The sequence below is a fragment of the Nansenia antarctica genome (genome assembly GCF_963989245.1).
Source record: "Nansenia antarctica genome assembly, chromosome: 5".
NCBI lineage: Eukaryota > Metazoa > Chordata > Actinopteri > Argentiniformes > Microstomatidae > Nansenia > Nansenia antarctica.
Window position 1 is genome coordinate 55983886 of NC_137690.1, and position 19929 is coordinate 56003814.

The following is a 19929-nucleotide window of genomic DNA, read 5'->3' on the forward strand; positions in this document are numbered from 1 at the left end:
CCGTGATAACAGTGTCGTATCGACACCATTCAAATGGTTTCAGATTCCCTGTCCTCTCCCCTATCCGGACACTTTTAAATTGTTATCCTAACCCACGGTAAACCGAAGTTATTAACCCGCAAAGGGCACCGTGTTTGTCCGTGAATAACACGGCACACAATGATACTACAGTTCATAAAGCAGACAAGTGAAGGCAGTGGTTTTAAGGGTTCAAAAAACATGACTTTATTATGTGTACATAGCTTCCTCTCTCTCTTTCTCTTTCTCTCCCAAAAAATCACGGTTAGTAATATACCACATGCCGAGGAAAAAGTATACGATAGCTTCAAGTTCCTCCATGTCGCTATTGTTGTGGCTGTGTTGTGTCTCGTGAAAATATACGTCACCACCATGGCGCGCTTTTATGACGCGTAACTCCGCCTACTATCTCCTCCTCCTCCTACTAGTTCCTGGTCTGTTGTGTATAGTGGAAAACCAGAACTGTTCAAAAGCGGGCCGAAGCGACCCGACCCGAAGCGTGCCGTCCCGAACCGGGCCGAAGGGATTCACTGTATCGCGTCCTGTCTTCCTTCAGGCTACTGGGTTAGTGATACATGGCTTGTAAACAAAAGTCTGTTTTAGGACTTGTTCAAAAGCAAGGACTGTGTGATCATCTAATTATGTGTATTTATGTGTCTTTAGCATGTTGATGTTCTGTCAGGATGTTGTGATGTGCTAAACATGCAGTTAGATGTTCATAGCGGTTAGATGTTCAATTGGGTTCGATAGAACATCGGTGGGCTGGATGCAATCCTACTTAGAGGGGAGTGAACAGGTGGTTAGTGTGAACGGAACACTGTCCCCCCCCCTCCCAGTGACCTGCGGCGTTCCACAAGGAAGCATATTGGGACCTTTACTGTTCCTAATATATGTGAATGACATGTCATCAGCATGTAATTGCAATTTGTTCCTGTTCGCGGATGACTCGGCTCTGCTGGTCTCTGACAGGGACATATTGCAGGTGGAAAAAGCGCTAAGCACTGAACTGAGTAGAATCTGCATCTGGCTAGCTGACAATAAACTATCAATACACCTAGGTAAAACTGAAACCATCCTATACGGATCCCCATCTAAACTCAGAAAGGCTGAAAATTTTAAAATAAAAGTGGGTAACATTAATATCACAAGAAAAGAGGATATTACATACCTGGGCTCCATCTTAGAGGCAAATCTTTCCGGAGATAAAATGGCAGCAAAAGTAATCAAAAAAGTGAACCATAGAACTAGATTCTTGTACAGGATATCCTCACTTGTCAGTAAAAACACACTGAGGACCCTATCAGGAGCTCTCATTCAATGTCACTTCGACTATGCCGTAACATCATGGTACTATAGAACCACAAAGGCCCATAAAACAAGACTCCAGACAGCCCAAAATAAACTGGTTAGGCTTCTGCTAGGCCTCAACCCTAGGACACATCTAACCGCTGCTCATTTTTTGAGCCTTGATTGGCTACGAGTAGTTGACAGAGTGCAGCAGCTTGCACTGGGCCTGGTCTTCAAGATACGTTACACCACAAAGACACCCAAGTACCTGGCAACATACTTCCAAAAAGTGAACAACGTCCACACATACAACACCAGAGGAAGCTCCACGAACCACGTTCAACCGCGTTGCACCACAAACAAGGGGTTAAACTCGTTTGCAAACTATGCAGTAAAGATGTGGAACGCCCTTCCTATAATCTTAAAGGAGTGCAAAACACTGCCCACCTTCAAAACCACTCTCAAAAAACATTTACAGGAGGCTGCAATCCGTAACTGGACCCTCTAAAACAAAAATCAGATTAAAAGACCCGAACTACCCACTGTACATACTTTGTGTTTTGTCCCCCGCCCCCACCTGTGGTGTATGTCCCCACCTGTCCTACCCGCTGAACATACCTTATGTTTTGTTGTATTGTTCTTCCCATGATGGATGTACGTTTATCTTGTAGATAGTAATAGTTATTTGTCTGTATTATCATGTAGATAGTACTAGTTCTTTTCTTATGTCTGTCTTACATGTAACGATGAATTGAAAATCAAGGACCCCAATTGAAATAAGCCAGTGGCTTTCTTGGGTTTTTATCCTTTTAGTTGACCTTGTATGTAATATGTACTTTCATGTACCTACTTCTGCAAACCTTCTAATAAAGTTTTCAATCAATCAATCAAGCGATGTTCCTTCTTAGCATGCTAGCTAGCTACCAACAGTATGGTAGCAAACACGTCTGTTTTGATTCAGTGAGTTTCTCTGGTATTTGGTTTGAGGTTTCAATGTATGGCACATCATTTGAAAGCTTACAATCTGCACTTTCATAATCTGCAAAAAACTGAAAAATGACCGTGCCCTACTTGGGGACTTTTTCACCAGACCCTGTCACATATTCTAGGACTACTAGTATACGCTATTAGTGCTCATATATACTTCATTCTATAGTTGTATTTAAATGTGGTCCTCTGTGGCTCAGTCGGTAGCTCACTGTAATGTAAATCGCTTTGGATAAAAGCGTCAGCTCAATGGCATATAAATGCTGATGATTAAGTGTGACAACGAGAATGTTGATGTACCATTATCAGATGTGGGAAGAAGCAAGTGCACACAAATCAAATGTGTTTTTAAATATAATGTCCAGTGATACTCAGTTTAAGAACACAAAATATATATGAGTTTGATATTTGTGTTTGTAACAGTTGACAACCACTTTTAACTATTTGTTAAAACATGTAACAAATTAATACATCTAGCGGGCTTGTTTGATTTGTATGCTATTTAATTTAATTAATCAGATCAAAGATCACAGACACGAAGTCTAATACTAGCCGACTATAGTGCAGAAGAAAAGGTATGGATTGGAATGTTTCATGTGAATAGCTGCAATGAAAATATTTTTAATGAAGGTCATTTTTCTGTTTTCCCAGTTTATGAAAAGGCAGATTGTAAGCTTTAAAATTATGTATCTGAAACAAGTTGAAGAAGATATACGTATTTGAATGTTGATAACCCCCAAATCAACAAAAAGAGAAATTCAGCCTCAAGGTTTTCACAGACACTTTTCACAGGCAGGTAATGGGTGGGAACAGTAGCTGGTTAACTTTCCCCCCAAACACTCCCCCAGGACAACCACTCCCCCATTACGCTACCTGTCATTATCTACCTGTCATTTGTCAGTGGGGTTATCAGCTAACCCTCAGGCAACAAACTTTCATGATTCATGATTTTTTTTGCCATGTGTGCCAAAAGTTTATTTACATCCCATTATACAAGTACAAGAGAGTAAAATTGTTATGGCTTCAATTTCAGTCAACAATGTAGCAGCAAGAGAAAAGAAACTGGCAAAAGGTAACAATAATAATGTTGTGTCTGTGTGTATGCATTTATTTAGTCCATAATGCATCTAGTGGGGGTGTAGCTCCTTTAAAATGCTTAAAATGCTTAAAATGATTGCCCACTGTTACCACCATGTTTACGAAATACTACTATGTTCATAAAATAGAATTGCTAATACAATGACAAATACCTAAAGTGCGTGACTCACATCAAGGTCTCATCTAATAATAATAATAATAATAATAATAATAATAATAATAACTTACATTTATATAGCGCCTTTCAAAAACCCAAGGACGCTTTACAAGGGAATGAACGGACAGACAAAACAGAAAACAAAGCAAAAACTGAAACAATGACTAGGGGCCAAAGGCCTTGGAGAACAGATGTGTTTTGAGGGCTAATTTGAAGGAGTCCAGGGTGGGGGCGTTGCGGATCACTATAGGGAGGGAGTTCCAGAGAGTAGGTGTGGCCACACTGAAGGCTCTGTCCCCAAAGGTCTGTAGGTTGGTGCAGGGGGTGGATAGCAGGCCCATGTCTGCGGATTTGTAGGTGAGGAGGAGGATTTTGAATGTGATGCGGGACTTGACCGGGAGCCGGTGGAGGTGAGGATTGGTGTGGGTGAGGATCCTGGCAGCTGAGTTCTGCACGTACTGGAGCCTGTCCAGGGCTTTGTTGGGAACCCCGAACAGGACTCCATTACAATAGTCCAGACGGGAGGTGACGAAGGCGTGGATGAGGGTTTCGGCAACGGAGTCAGTGAGGGAAGGTCGTAATCTGGCCGTGATGTTTCTGAGGTGGAAAAAGACGGATTTAGTGATGGATTTTAAGTGGGAGTGGAAGGAGAGGGTGGAGTCCAGGATGTCGCCCAGGTTTCGGACTTCGGGGGATGGGGAGATGGAGCATCCGTCGACCTCGAGGATGAAGTCCCCAACCTTCCGGAGCAGCGCCTTGGGTGCCACAACCATGAGCTCTGTTTTCTTGGTGTTAAGTTTGAGAAGGTTAGATGTCATCCAGGTTTTTATTTCGAGCAGGCAGTTGATGAGGGACTGGGGGGGGAGCGGCGAGAATGGGGTGGAGCTGAGGTAGATTTGGGTGTCGTCGGCGTAGCAGTGGTAGTTAAGGCCGTGACGACGGAGGATCTGGCCGAGGGGGAGCATGTAAATGGTGAAGAGGAGGGGTCCGAGTACAGAGCCTTGGGGGACGCCTTGGTTGACTGGGGCTGGGGGGGAGCTTGAGCCGTGGGTGGAGACAAACTGTTCCCTGTTCGAGAGGTATGATGTGAACCAGGAGAGGGCTGTACCAGTGACACCCAGGTGGGTGGAGAGGCGGTTGAGGAGGATGGTGTGGGAGACAGTGTCGAAGGCAGCAGAGAGGTCCTGGAGGATGAGGATACTGAAACGGCCCAAGTCAGCAGCAATGAGGAGATCATTGGTGATTTTAATGAGGGCGGTTTCCGTGCTGTGGTGGGATCTGAAGCCGGATTGTAGGGGCTCATAGAGCTCATGGTTGGACATATACTGATGGATTTGACCAGCGGCTGCTCTTTCCAGGGTTTTACTCAGGAAGGGAAGGTTGGAGATCAGCCGGTGGTTGTGGAGGTCATCAGGGTCCAGACCAGGTTTCTTGAGGATGGGGGTGACTGAGGCAGTTTTGAAGCTGGTGGGGACTATGCCAGATAGCAGGGAGGTATTAATAATATCCACAATGTAGGGGCAGAGGGCGGGTAAGCAGTCCTTGACCAGGGCTGTGGGCATGGGGTCCAGTGAGCAGGTTGAGGTCTTGGCCAGGGTAACCAGCCTGGCGACCTGGGCAGCGTCCACTGGAGAGAAGGAGGAAAAGCAGCATTGGGGGGGGGGGCACGGCGCTGGGGCGGGGTCGTCGTGTGGCTTGGGTGCAGGAGGAGCGGGAGGGGCTGGTTCTCTCAGAACCTCTCACCTTGTCATTCTGTAAGACAAATTTCAGGTCAGAGGTGTGGACACTTCTATAGTGTAGGCTTGCATGCTTTCATAGACTCTCATGAACATAGTGTAGGCTACTGTACTTGTTGAAGTCATCCTGTATACACATACTGCACAGAAATAAGTAGGCTAGTGAAATCATTTTAATCCACAGTATTATTCTACAGCAAATCTACGAATCAGCGACATTATCATACAGCATCCATACATCAAGCTGCTAAATATGAGTGATGTGCAGTTCGAATGAATCACTATTTTTGATTCCACACAACATTACCGTTCGTTACATAAGCATTTACCTTTTCTAAAAAAGGTCCTATGTTCCCCGCCCCGAAAAAGGGTTCATTTTTGAGAATATTTTGGATACAGTAAATGCCTCATGAGCTTAGATCACATCATCTCTTACCCCATCAGAACCCAAAATACACTACATGTCCAAAAGTATGTGGACACCTGAATATCACTCATGTGCTTGTTGAACATCTCATTCCAAAACCATCTGCATTAATATGGAGTTAGTCCTTCCCTCTAGATTTGTTGGGCGAGAAGGCCTGGCTCGCAGTAGGCATTCCAAATTATCCCAAAGGTATTCAATGGGGTTGAGGTGCCAGTCAAGTTCTTCTACACCAAACGCGACAAACCATGTCATTATGGACATCGCTTTGCGCATGGGAGCATAGTCATGCTGAAACAGGAAAGGGCCTTAATTCCCCAAACTGTTGTCACAAAGTTGGAAGCATACAATTCTCTAGAATGTCATTTTATGCATTTTAGGCATTCTATGTAGCATTAACATTTCCATTCACTGGAACTAAGGGACCTAGCCCAGACCATAATTGTGTTCACATACTTTTGGCTATGTAATGTATGTAAGTAAGTGTTGTTTTTACTCCATTGTGTGTAATCAATGCTGTTGTGAAGGCCCACAGTTTAGTGCCAGTTTTAGTTTCCCCAAACCAGCCCTATTTTGCCCCAGTTATTTCTTTGTTATTTTCTATACTATTTCTGTACGTTTTATGAAGTGTATGTATTATTCTTGTAATGTTTATGCATATGTTTGATGACGTAGTATATCCGGGGTGTGTCCGTGACCCGGATGCTACGTTCGGTGGTGTATATATAAGAAACGGAAGTAGTCCGCGAGTCAGTGTGTGTGATGAGCATCAGAACGAGAGAGACCAAATGAGAGAGAGAGTAACGCGAAGTCAATGTAAGATGGCGGATTCAGTACGACGCACACCGTGCAGAAGCTGAGGACGCCAGGAAAGCGATTATTGAGTGTACCACTGTAGCCCGTTTAGTTGTGTTCCCGTTGGACCGCCTTGCCAGCAGCCGGCTGTTCAACGTTGGACCAAGCGAGACGCCAGCTGGACATAATCGTCGCCTCCACGAGCGGACTGCGACCGAACACTGACTCCAGCGGAGCTTCGACGCGGACCACCGGACTTGGGCCCTTCACCTCGTTGTGGACCACGAAGACGGCCCTTTCCCTCCGCGTTGCTACGTCACCCCCCCCTTTCGTCGGCTAACTTCATCGACGCACATGCCATTCAACCAGGCCTCAACGCGCACCACAGCCCTGGACTATAAGCCTGGTCAGGCCAGAGACTATCAGTGAGTGATTGAGTGTGTGTGTGGCCGGCCGGGAGGGAATGTATATTTGGGGATGGATACATCAGTCATGTATAATAAATGTGCTGTTCATATGTGATACCGTTACCGTGTGTTAGTTGTTTGTATGCTAATGCTAAGTACAAGGCTAATGCTAATGCTAGTTCCAATGCTAAATGCTAATGCTAATTACAAGGCTAATGCTAATGCTAGTTCCCATGCTACTGCTAACGATAGTAACTGCTAGTCTAACGGTTTGCTGGCGCCCCCTGCCTGTATCCTCCTATACTGCCTATTTAGCTCCATTTGTTAGATAACCAGCCCCTTCCTAAATTATACAGTCCTTTTCAGCTACTCCCTGGTTACAATTGGTCCTTCGAGCCGGATAGGTAGTGTAGTGATAGCATGGCTGAGCGCAGCCAACCAGACCAGACAGTTACCCCCCCTTCTCCGCCCCCTGAGCCAGAGCCACGACCACAGAGAGTCCCGCGGTTGCCTCCGAGGTTACAGGAGTATGAGCTTGAGCTCGAAAGCTCACTGAGTGGTAGCGAGGAGCGCACTCCACGGGATACAGTGGTCGGAGAGGCCGAGGTGTCCGCCGGCGCGCGGGTGGCTAGCACTGAGACAGCCCTCAAAGAGCACCAGCCTGAGGATGAGATGGCAGAACCGCAGGGTTTTGCCGTGGAAACGGAAGAACAGGAAGGAGAGGCCCGGTCCGACAGCGCCTGCGGGCGGAAGAGGGAGGGCCTCAGCCTTAACGATCTGCCTCCCAGTACGGCGCGCTCGAGACCTAGCTCCTGCCGCTCAGTGGCTTCCTACCGGTCCAGGGCTTCCGTGGGCAGTTCTGCCTCTGGGGCGGATAGCCTGCACTCCAGAGGGAGTAGTGCCGCGCTGTCCGAATGTATGCGCCAACAGGCCGAGATGGCGTTAGAGCGGGAGCGCCAACAGGCCGAGACGGCGTTAGAGCGGGAACGACTCCAGTTCGAGCGTGAACGCCTCCAGCGCCAGGAGGCGCTAGAACGCGAACGCCTCCAGATGAACGGAGCGGAACGCGCGGCGGAGAGACAGCGCCAGGAGGCGCTAGAACGTGAACGCTTCCAGATGGAGCGCGACCGCCTCCAGACGGAGAGGCAGATGACCGGAGCGGAACGCGAGGCGGAGAGACAGCGCCAGGAGGCGCTAGAACGTGAACGCTTCCAGATGGAGCGCGACCGCCTCCAGGCGGAGAGACAGCGCCAGGAGGCGCTAGAACGTGAACGCTTCCAGATGGAGCGCGACGCCTCCAGATGGAGGGGGCGGAACGCGCGGCGGAGAGGCAGATGGCGAGAGAGCAACTGCACGCAGAGAAGATGGAGGAAATGATGCAGACCATGCGCGACGTGTGCATCAGCAGAACTCCGTCGGCCCGTAGCTCCAGAGCATCATCCGCACGGCCCTCTCGAGTGCCATCTCCTGAACCCCCCGCCGATGGCTCCATGACCCCCGCCATGACTGTCCAACTACCGGCCCAGCTGACCACCTGGAAGGAAGAGGACCAGGGACCCGACCGCTACGCGGCCCAGAGGGAGCCAGCGTCGCTGCCCGGGAGGGGGGCCATCCCCCAAGAGCGTAGCACACCCCTAGGTCCTCCAGTGCACCAAAATGCATGCAGGCCGGACACCCAGACCGTCACTCCAGCACCGATGATCCACTACAGGATGTTCCCCCAGGTGGAGGGACCCAAGTTCCCCTTCTTCAAGGACGAGGACAGGAGCCAGTATGTGGAGCTACGCATCTGCCTAGACACGCTCTTGGACAACTCCTGCTCAGAGTCCTACAAATATGCGATTCTCCTTCAGCATGTGAGGAACCCCAGAGCCCACAACATGGTACTGGCCCATGCCTCCGCACCGACACCTTACACCAGAGCGCTCGCTGACTTGGATGCCCGCTACGGTCGTCCCTGGAACCACGCCCTTGCTGAACTGCAAGCCCTCGAACAGCAGGCCCCCATCAAGGATGACCGGGCGCTGGATGACTTCGCGCTCCGCGTGCACACCTTGGTTGGAATGCTGAAGACGCAGGGCCCAGCTGGCGCCAGCGAGATCAACAGCACCTCCAACGTAGAGCGGCTGCTCCGCAAGATCCCACGCTTCCGGCAGGAGAGGTTCCGGCGACAGCAGCGCGTTCGTAACCCCGGGAAGTTGGGTCTGAGCATGGCTGCCTTCGCGGAGTTCCTACTGGAGGAAGTGCATGACACCAACGTAGACGCCATGGGTTACGCTGAGCCGAAGAAGGAGAGGGAGAAGGGAGACCGCTGGGACCGGCCGAGCTCGAACAGAGGACGCCCAGTAGGAGTGCTGCACACGGAGGAGGAGCCTCGGAGAGAGAGGAAAGCCCGACCTGAGGGAAAGGATTCCTCTCAACCCCCTCAAAAGGGACGGAGAGGTCCACCGCCATGTCCGTACTGCCCCAGCGAGCACTGGTTCAATGAGTGCAGTGACTTCAACAACCTGAGTACCGAGGCCAAGCAGAGGTGGCTCGAGGAGCACAAGAGGTGCTGGAACTGTGGGCGCGACCATCTGGCGAAGAACTGCACCTTGAGGAGGAAGTGCAACCGCTGTGAGGAGGTCCACCTCCACATCCTACACGAGGTCTCCCTCGCCAGGTCCACGGAGGGCAACAGAAGCCCTAGGTCCGGTCGCGCACCGGAAGAGGAAACCCCTGTCTACTACCTAGACTCGCCACAGAGCAGCGGCTCCAAGGTTCTACTGAAGGTGGTGAAGGTCCGACTTCACCACAACAACGCTGTGTACGACACGTACGCCGTTCTAGACGACGGGTCGGAACGGACCATCCTTCTCCAGGGGGCAGTGCGCCAGTTGGGGCTCCAAGGGACTGCGGAGAAGCTGACTCTGCGCACGATACGTCGCGACCTTAAAGAGGTCACCGGGGCGAGAATCAACTTCTCTATCTCCCCGGCGGGGCGGCCGTCGGATAGACATCGGCTTCAGAATGTCTTCACCGCCGACCAGCTAGCGCTCTCCCGCTACGACTACCCCCTGGAGAGGTTACGCGCAAGATATCCCCACCTACGGCGAGTAGACCTACATCCGATAGAAGGAGCGGAGCCAACCCTTCTCATCGGCTCGGACAACGCTGAACTGATCGTGTCGCTCCGTCCTCCGCTGAGAGGACCACGAGGCTGCCCGATGGCTGTTAAGACTGCGCTTGGGTGGGCCCTCCAAGGCGCTACCAAGGGGAGAGATAGAGACGGGAGAGCTACGTCATCCCTCCATGTCCGAACCGAAGAAGCAAACCAACCAACCGGACCGCCTGGAGTGGAATCTATTGCTGCCAGTGCACCTGGAACAGTTAGTACCACAAATGGTTCACCACAGGATGACCAACCAAAGAAGAAGTCTCTGTGGACAGAGCATAAGTCTCTGGATGGGAAGCCTTACTACTACAACTCCCAGACTAAGGAGTCCCGGTGGTGGCGCTACCGTGCCATGGCGGCAACAGCTGTTGCCGAGGAACACCTGCAGGTGGCCATGCACCCTCACGTGGCCGAGGTCAGCATTGACGCACCCGTCAACTCCGTCGAGTACACGTCAGCCATGAAAGTCTCAGCCAGTATTGTAGACGCCTCCAAGGAGGAAAGGCCGGAGTTGGCGAAGAAAACGTACAAGTGGAACCCAGAAGAGGAGGCCAAGCAGGCCTTCAAAGAGCTTCTGAAGGAGAATGGTGGTTCATCCAACGCGTCATGGGAGCAAACCATGAGAATGATCATCAACGACCCACGCTACAGCGCCCTGCCCAAGCTGAGTGAGAAGAAGCAAGCGTTTAAGGCCTACAAGGCTAAGAAGGAGAAGGAACAAGCCAAGCAGCTCAGGAAGAGGAACTGGGAGGCGCTGAAGAGCATTCTGGACAACATGGCCAACGTCACCTACCGCACCACCTGGTCCGAGGCCCAGCAGTACCTGCTGGACGACCCCACCTTCGCTGAGTACGAGGAGCTGCAGAACATGGACAAGGAAGACGCTCTGATCTGCTTCGAGGAGCACATCCGCGCCCTGGAGAAGGAGGAGAAGCAGAAGACTCTGCTGAGGGAGAGAGACAAGATGTCCGAAGGTGCCGTGGTACTGGTGATCGACCAGTCCCTTCCACGCGCCGCCTGGCAGACAGGCAGAGTGACCAAGGTCCTATCACCTCATGCCTCACGCTGCTAGAGCAGCCTAGCCAGTGTGCCTTCTTTAGTTAACTGAAACCGAGGGTTTCATGGGGCGGCTGTTGTGAAGGCCCACAGTTTAGTGCCAGTTTTAGTTTCCCCAAACCAGCCCTATTTTGCCCCAGTTATTTCTTTGTTATTTTCTATACTATTTCTGTACGTTTTATGAAGTGTATGTATTATTCTTGTAATGTTTATGCATATGTTTGATGACGTAGTATATCCGGGGTGTGTCCGTGACCCGGATGCTACGTTCGGTGGTGTATATATAAGAAACGGAAGTAGTCCGCGAGTCAGTGTGTGTGATGAGCATCAGAACGAGAGAGACCAAATGAGAGAGAGAGTAACGCGAAGTCAATGTAAGATGGCGGATTCAGTACGACGCACACCGTGCAGAAGCTGAGGACGCCAGGAAAGCGATTATTGAGTGTACCACTGTAGCCCGTTTAGTTGTGTTCCCGTTGGACCGCCTTGCCAGCAGCCGGCTGTTCAACGTTGGACCAAGCGAGACGCCAGCTGGACATAATCGTCGCCTCCACGAGCGGACTGCGACCGAACACTGACTCCAGCGGAGCTTCGACGCGGACCACCGGACTTGGGCCCTTCACCTCGTTGTGGACCACGAAGACGGCCCTTTCCCTCCGCGTTGCTACGTCACCCCCCCCTTTCGTCGGCTAACTTCATCGACGCACATGCCATTCAACCAGGCCTCAACGCGCACCACAGCCCTGGACTATAAGCCTGGTCAGGCCAGAGACTATCAGTGAGTGATTGAGTGTGTGTGTGGCCGGCCGGGAGGGAATGTATATTTGGGGATGGATACATCAGTCATGTATAATAAATGTGCTGTTCATATGTGATACCGTTACCGTGTGTTAGTTGTTTGTATGCTAATGCTAAGTACAAGGCTAATGCTAATGCTAGTTCCAATGCTAAATGCTAATGCTAATTACAAGGCTAATGCTAATGCTAGTTCCCATGCTACTGCTAACGATAGTAACTGCTAGTCTAACGGTTTGCTGGCGCCCCCTGCCTGTATCCTCCTATACTGCCTATTTAGCTCCATTTGTTAGATAACCAGCCCCTTCCTAAATTATACAGTCCTTTTCAGCTACTCCCTGGTTACAAATGCAATTGGAAACAAACACGGTATGGTTAAAATATAATTTTGAACTCATGGAGGTTCCTTCCTTGCATCCATAGTTCTCTCTACAGTCTACACAGACACTGTGAATGGTTACATATCTTCCACCTCATCCATCAGCTGTTTACCAAAAAGTGGCAGGCAGTCACTTTGTTGTTGTTTGAATTAGAGATTGCACCTTTAACTGTAACATGGAGTTATGTTATTACACTGAGCACTGTTAGACATTTTCGACAAGTAAGCCTACAGTACCTGTAATTTGTGATGGCATTTCTAAATCTATCTTCTTTTTCTATTTTGTTGTTATATTTTCTATATTTAGAAAAACAAATACACATGCATGTGCCTTCAACAATTAGATTTGCATCAATTTGAAAAATATTACAAACACTTACATGGAAATAAAACCAAAACATTTCAGCATACATTAATCAAAAAGCATTTATTAAACGTGAGAGATTAATTGAGGGAAAAGGCTCTTGGTTGCTTCTGTAGGAAAACACAAGTAAGAGTAAACCAATCTGTGGTGTCAGTCACAAAGCAAAGAACATGCCCAATGCTGATTCACAACATGCACAGTGTGAAGGGACACACAACTACCCCCTCCATCTGAAGGCCAATTAAAGGGAGATTGAAGATTGCTGCCGTTTTCAAGGGGTCGAGGGCCTCCCTCTGGGGGTCTCCACTCTCTTTGGCTTGCCACCTGTTTTAATAAACAGCTGTTGGGCCCTGGTCAACTAATTCTTAGTTCAAAACAAGAGTGACACTACAAATCCAAAACACACTCCTCACTTTTATTTTAAACCAAATAGAGGATGACCAGGGGCAACCCTCTGACGGAAGTAACACAACCCATCGAAGGTTGTGTTTTATTAAGACAGTGAGCATATTTTCACATTTATTTTCAGCTGATTAATTTTATAGTTAGTAAGAGGAAACTGCTGCATTCATACAGTAGTCTGAATAGAGCATCATTATGGCACCCAACTCAAGGACAGAATGGATGTAGTACAACCCAAAACTGCTGGGTTCGGATATTAGAGTCAAAAGCATGACCTCTTAATGCCTGTTCGGCTAGTATGTCCATCATTCTCATGTCGTGCACAACATGCTCGTTCCCAGACTCTTCTGCCGAAATGCTTAGACGGTCTAGTGGACCAACGCATCCAATTTGGCTTTCGTTTACAATACAAGGACCGGGAGAATCTGCCGATCACATAACCATTGGTTTAACCTGCTTAATCTAGCAACCAATCCCCCAGTCAGAGTGGTATATCCCAGTGCTTGTGCACTACACATTTCTGATTCAGGGCCACGTCTTGCAGTCATGTGATTAGATTAAATCAAATAATGACAAATACTTATTTACTCAGTAAATTCATTCACACTAAGGCCAGGTTTGAGTTATTATGCACAATAGCCTGGGGACAAGGTTATACACAAAACTACACTGATTAAGATAGATAGATGTCATTTATAATTCATGCAGGTAATTATCCTGCATCCTACTTTCATGAAATATGTTCATGAGATTTGGAATAAAAAAACATTATAGATCTACTCAGTGGTGGACTCAGGCTGTTTGAGGGGCAGGGGCGAAAAGAAAAAAAGGGCACCTACTGCACAACATGGGACCCCATCAGTGCACATGGTCAGGTTTAGACCATTGGAAGGGCAGCCAATAGCGCACATCCTCTAATTTTGCCATTCAAAAGGGCACTTTAGTGCGACGTTTTTCAACGGTGGGGGCACATGGTCAAGTTTAGACCACTGGAGGGGCACCAATAGGGCACGTCCTCTCATTGTTTGTGATCGTCGCCCCCCCTGAGTCCGCCAGTGGATCTACTGGATAATCTACTAACATCTACTGGATTCCTGACTTTGATATCTACATATATGTGATTCGATAAGCCTTCCTTTCCATAGCAGTAAAAATGCTCTGCCATTTGGGTACATAATGAGTGTAAACCCCAGATCAAGGCACACTAGTATACAACCTGTACTGGGAAAAAGAACAACACTGACACCAAGAGGCAGAACATCACTGACTATAAGGCAGCATCAGCCAAGGCTAGCATGTTAGTGTTGCCTATAGATAAATACAAAGCCCTCCTTTTTCATTTTTTGCTTGTGGATTTGGAGCAGACAGGAAACTGGTGGATAGCGAGTTGGACTAGTGATCAGAAGGTCATGAGTTCGAATCCCACTTGGGGAACAACATCCACTAGTGTGCCCTTGAGTAAGACACTTAGCCTTAATTTACTCCAGGGAGACTGTCCCTGTAATCTCTAATTGTAAGTAACTTCGGATAAAAGTGTAAGCTAAATGGTAAAAATGTAATGTAAATGTAGTGGCACCACCAACTTCCATCTCACTGGAATGCATGGTGGAAATCAAGTATAATGTCACTAAAACTCAAGGATGGTGATTAAACGTAAGTATTTTTGGTAACACTTTATTTGAAGGGTATTGACGTAATGACACTAGGTCACATGCATAACTGCTTCATAGTGCATTCAGAAGTAGTGCATAAGAATGTCATGAAAACAATCACAAGTTGGCATTGAATGCTTATGTTATATTACATTGCTTATATCACATCCTATTCTGCTATTTTGTGTGTATAATTTAAATATATATAATTCAATAATTTTATAAAATGTTTAATAATCATTAAATGATTTATATAATTTTCTAAGATCAAATAATATTGGTTAAATACACCTTATTTGCACTGTGATATAGTTTTGTCCATGGATGACTGACTTGTGAAACGTGTGGAAACACCCACGTGTGTATGTATGCTTAATCAGCCTACATACTGTATTGGTGAATTGTCATGACTAATGCATACCTTAAAGACTTCTATGAATCATTCATGAAATGCTCAATGTATACACGTTAGCATATAAGTGGTGGTTGATTCACAAAATATTTATATAGAGCATAATTCCCTTGTTATGTAGGGCTCATGCTGAAAGGATATACTTACATTCATATTGTTTTAGATCCCGTTGGGCAAAAGTGGTGGTGGTATTTTCATTTACAATACCTTTGTAACGCATCTTTCTCCTGTGGTCTAGATCTACTGAATTCATAGCATCTTCATGTATGCTTTATACATGATTTTCATACTCCTACACTAAAAGATTGTAGTGTTGTTAATTTATGACAGTTTATTAAGCTGTATTCTTAATACCCGAATAGGGCAGTGGATATGATGCTACTTTTTGTTCCTTGTTCAGAACTTATATTGAATGTGCATGTCAGTTATTTGGGATTTGTATAGCATAATGATGTGCGAAAACATAACTGCTTATCACATTATAAAGAATGTGTTTTAATATGCCTAGATGTACTGTACTCACTCACTAACAAAAGCATCCTTTTGCTAGGCTTAGGCCGAAATGCACAATGGTTTGTGTATTAAAGGTGGTTCTCTCCTGCGATAAATGGCACAAGGCTGACATCTAGTGTCTATAGAGTAGTAGTGATACTGTGGTGATGTAAGATAATGGACTCCAATTTGCATGAGCAAAAAACTCCTCCTTAACATAATATTTCTAATAGAAGCAATGAGACATAATCCAATTGCAGTTTAGAATACCACGACTAAATGCATTTATTATGCAATGTATTTTCAGACTGTTTACTACAACTCTGGTTCAATTACCGTTTTCTCCAAAACATTGTTTAAGACGGTTCAATAACAATTATGCTGTATTCTGCTCAGCACTATTTGCTCAAGCAGCTCAACTCATTGCCATTGTAGATGATGATGATGATGATGATTGATGCCAAATAGTTCATGACATTTATTTATTTAAATTACACACACACACTTATAAATGTACATGTTTGAAGTTAATATAATTGTATTCATATTAGTAATCCAACTGACAGGCCACCCATGGTCAGTGAAAAAAAGCAATGACATTCTTAATCTTACCAGGTGTCTCCAACCTGTATATAACAAAAAAAATAACAAGCGTGATGATCAGTCACCTTATGATGATGTCACTGGAGTCAATGAGGTCTCTGTACCGGGATCCCTTGAGATTCCCAGAGTTCCCCACCACAGCACAGGTCCTACAGCGGTCAGGACCTGCATCCATGTAGAGCTCATCGTCTGGAATGACTTGAAACAGGCTCTCCACCACTTCGCTGAAGTTGGCTGGCTGCCTCTCTGACTGCAACCACTGGTGACACAGCAGAGAGAACCCTCAGACTAGGCTCTGACTCCAGGGCTGCTTTAAGTAGAAGTGATTTAACACGGGCAGCAGAGCTGGCATTCAGCACAAGACACAGAACACATTTTTCAAATAACCTCAGGGAGGTTATCTACTGTATGGTTTCTCTGGGATCTTAACCCCATCCCCTGATGGCCTTCTGTATTAAGATACACAACAAATGAAAGCAGGGGGCTCTAACACAGTGTATTTACTGGTATGTACCGACAAATAAGTGGGGAAACATATTTTTTTCAGTATAAGAAAACACGCACCGATGCAGAACATTCTAACCTTTCTATAGCACACACACACACCTACTGTATCTTACGCACATATGCACACACACCCATACGCCCACAAACATGCTTACACACACACAGTAAGTGGCAGGTTGTCACGGCACATATGCAGAAAAAGAATGAAGAAGACAAATAAACAATCCATCTCTTGCATCAACACATCTTTCAGCACCGCCATCTGTGACTAGATGACTTCACCGATAGACCCCAAGGTCAAGCCCCATGTGAGAAACCTCTTTTGAAATGAGTAGTGACAGGAGCCAACCTTCCTGTAATTGTTCTATTCTTTCCTCTAATTAAACACGGTGTCCAGGCGAATGTGATAACCTCTACTACAGAGGGCTCCTCCCTGACAGGACATAATAGTGAAACATGGATGAGAATGTGTAGGGCCTTGCATGCATCCTATGATCCTTGTACCTCCAAATGTGTCTTGTGGCTTAATGCTATTAAGTCACGTTCACAGCAACCTGGATAATAGCCCAGGAATCAATTCCAATTTAGAAGAAAGTGCTCCGAACCTAACCAACATTTAAAGGGGGTGCGCCGGTTGTTCATGTTTGAATCTAAGCAATCCAGCATAGTCCTACAGTACCTACCTACAGTTCAGAAACAATGTGTCACATTTGATTTGATACAATTATACTTAGCTCAGGGTGCAGTTGCTAAGAGATTGGTAATTAATTCTTTTTTCAGGCATGACCTTGCTTCCGGAAAACCAAGAGCAAGCTATTGTGATCTGTGGCGAGCATGGCACAGAAGAGGATAAACATATGGATTTCAACCGTGATATACAGCAAGAGGAAGAGGATGGTAATCTTATCAACTAGAAATCAGGACTCATGAGTGGAGTGGTGGAGACAGTTATCCAGTCCTCTCTTGTGCAATCTGACATTACATCTACTGTCAAGAGGATGAGAATTTAGGAGATGGTATAAATAACCACATGTCAGGAAAATGTATTCTGAGATTAGCCTGTTATAAAATAAGTCTTACCTGCCACCATCTGTAGGTTTCATCAGAGAGCAAACTGTTCCTCTTGGTCAGAAGTGGGTGAACAGACTGGTTGAAGTGCTCTACAAACCAGGGGTCATCCTCCAGCTCTGTCATGCACTGCCGACAGGCACAGAGTCCTTTTGAGAAGAAGTTGTCCGACAAGCGAAAAGCATGTTTGAAGAAGTACAGAGACGGATCTCGAAAAGTGTAACTGAACAAGAACATTGTAAAAGTGATGATGCAAAACAACAACAGAGTAAAAGCCCGGATCTTTCTACGCTTGAAGAGAGACATTGGGTGCATTCTGAATCAGTTTCCTGGGAACCAGAGGGAAACGAAAAACAAAAAGCTCCTTATTGAAAATTCTGATTTCCAAGTGAAGTATGACAATATTTCATCCCTTGGAGACTGCATGGTGCAAACAGGCTGAACACTCCATTCCTCTGATAAACAAATGTGCAGTATACAGTATGCTGTTGTCACTAGATAAAAATGTCTTCATCATCATTACATGATTGACTTCATGCTTCTTTTTGCTACTAAAATATTTGTTCCTTTTTAATTCTAATTGTGAAACAAACGATGCCATTCTGTAGACAATTGTTTGTCGAGACAAAACATAGTCCTTAAATACAGTTTCCATATATGTGGAATCCTTGAGGAGCATTCTTCTATCCCAAAGGCAGGTGGTAGACAATCCAAGATGTCCGCAGGGTAACTAGATTCAACTGCTCTTCTACTGTTGACTTTATGGGGTCAATGACAGTATGTATTCAACTCTCCACCTACAAGGTAAACAGGAAACATTGTAAGGACACACACTGGGAACAATGATGATCAAATATTATGCAACTCTTCCTATCACTTTTAACTTAAGTATTCCCAGAACTTACTTCTCTAAACAACAACAAACAGCAAGACCTCCTGGGGGTTTATTTGCATTTCTAGCCTGCAAACTGCGACACTTCAAATGAATGTGCAATAACACTATGTGCAATATGACAACCCTAGTCGTCTATCTGTACAGTATAGTATAGTGGATAGTGTACATAGCCTTTATTTATGTAAACCAGCTCATTTACATAAATTTTAAAATCATTTTTTATTTTATTTTTATTTTTTTATTTTTTCTAGCACCAGGGGAGCCACCCCTCCTAAATTTCGTTGTTTGGTACCTGTACTATAGCAATGACAATAAAGACCATTCATTCATTCATTCATTCATCGAAAGGGCATCTCTCCACCATTGAGCTGCCTACATTCCATTTGTTGAAGGACACAGCTGCACAGAAACGTTCACATTAAGGCCACGTCCACAGTCAAGATAGAGAAATCTCTTTTCAAACCACAGAGTGACCTAACCTGTGTGAGCAGCACATACTACAAACCCACTTCCCCTTTGTTCTTCTTTATTGTGAACACTCGTGGCAGGCGCATGGCAGTTTTGCAAATCTCCAATACTAAGAGACAAACGCTGTGGGTGTTTTTTGATTAGGAACCAACCAGGACATTTGTGGGTGAAGTGGGGACATTGGGGTGAAGACTGACTGAGGAAGAATGCTCAATGGATAGTTTTGTCTGAGAAAAACATCTCACTCTCACTGTCAGAGCAGCACTGACTCACACATGCACATCAAGATCACAGTACAGTCTACGTGACATAATTGCTACACATTCCCTTTTTTCGCAGGATTATGTTGGCATATGGGTAGTCAACCTCCAAAAAGGGTGACATCTCATTTGCATACCATTAGATATGCTAATTAGGAACATGTGGTTGGTTGTTGTCTCGAGCAGGCAGGTTGACAGCGATGTAGGTGGGGTTAATGGACAATTTCATGTGAGAGGTCGTTAGCTCAGCACCAGAGCCCTTGGTAAAAGAAAGGGCCAGGTACTGTAGATGACAGAGTGAACAGGATTGAGTCAGGAACAGATGGTGCCTCCCCATGTTTGGACAGTCATCTTGTTCTCTGACCTTGTCCTGCTGGAGGTTGGCAGTTTTGCATTGATCAAAGTTTCCAAAGCTGAGGCAGCATAGCATCTGTGTAAACTTCAGAGAGCACGAGAGAGAGAGAGAGAGCACGAGAGAGAGAGAGAGAGAAAGTGAGGGGGGGCAGAGTAGAG

The 19929-nt window shown here is 46.3% G+C and overlaps 1 protein-coding gene across 1 annotated transcript; it reads right to left on the bottom strand.

The window, feature by feature from the left end:
• Positions 1–5181: 5181 nt before the first annotated feature.
• LOC308157504 (CMP-N-acetylneuraminate-beta-galactosamide-alpha-2,3-sialyltransferase 1-like) lies at positions 5182–18312 on the bottom strand. Its single transcript, XM_080531063.1, has 3 exons — positions 17806–18312; positions 16284–16477; positions 5182–5299 (listed from the first exon to the last, which is right to left on the bottom strand). Exons 1-3 carry the CDS (start codon positions 18106–18108, stop codon positions 5287–5289), a joined length of 510 nt encoding a protein of 169 aa, XP_080387189.1. The 5' UTR covers positions 18109–18312; the 3' UTR covers positions 5182–5286.
• Between the last annotated feature and the right edge of the window lie 1617 nt (positions 18313–19929).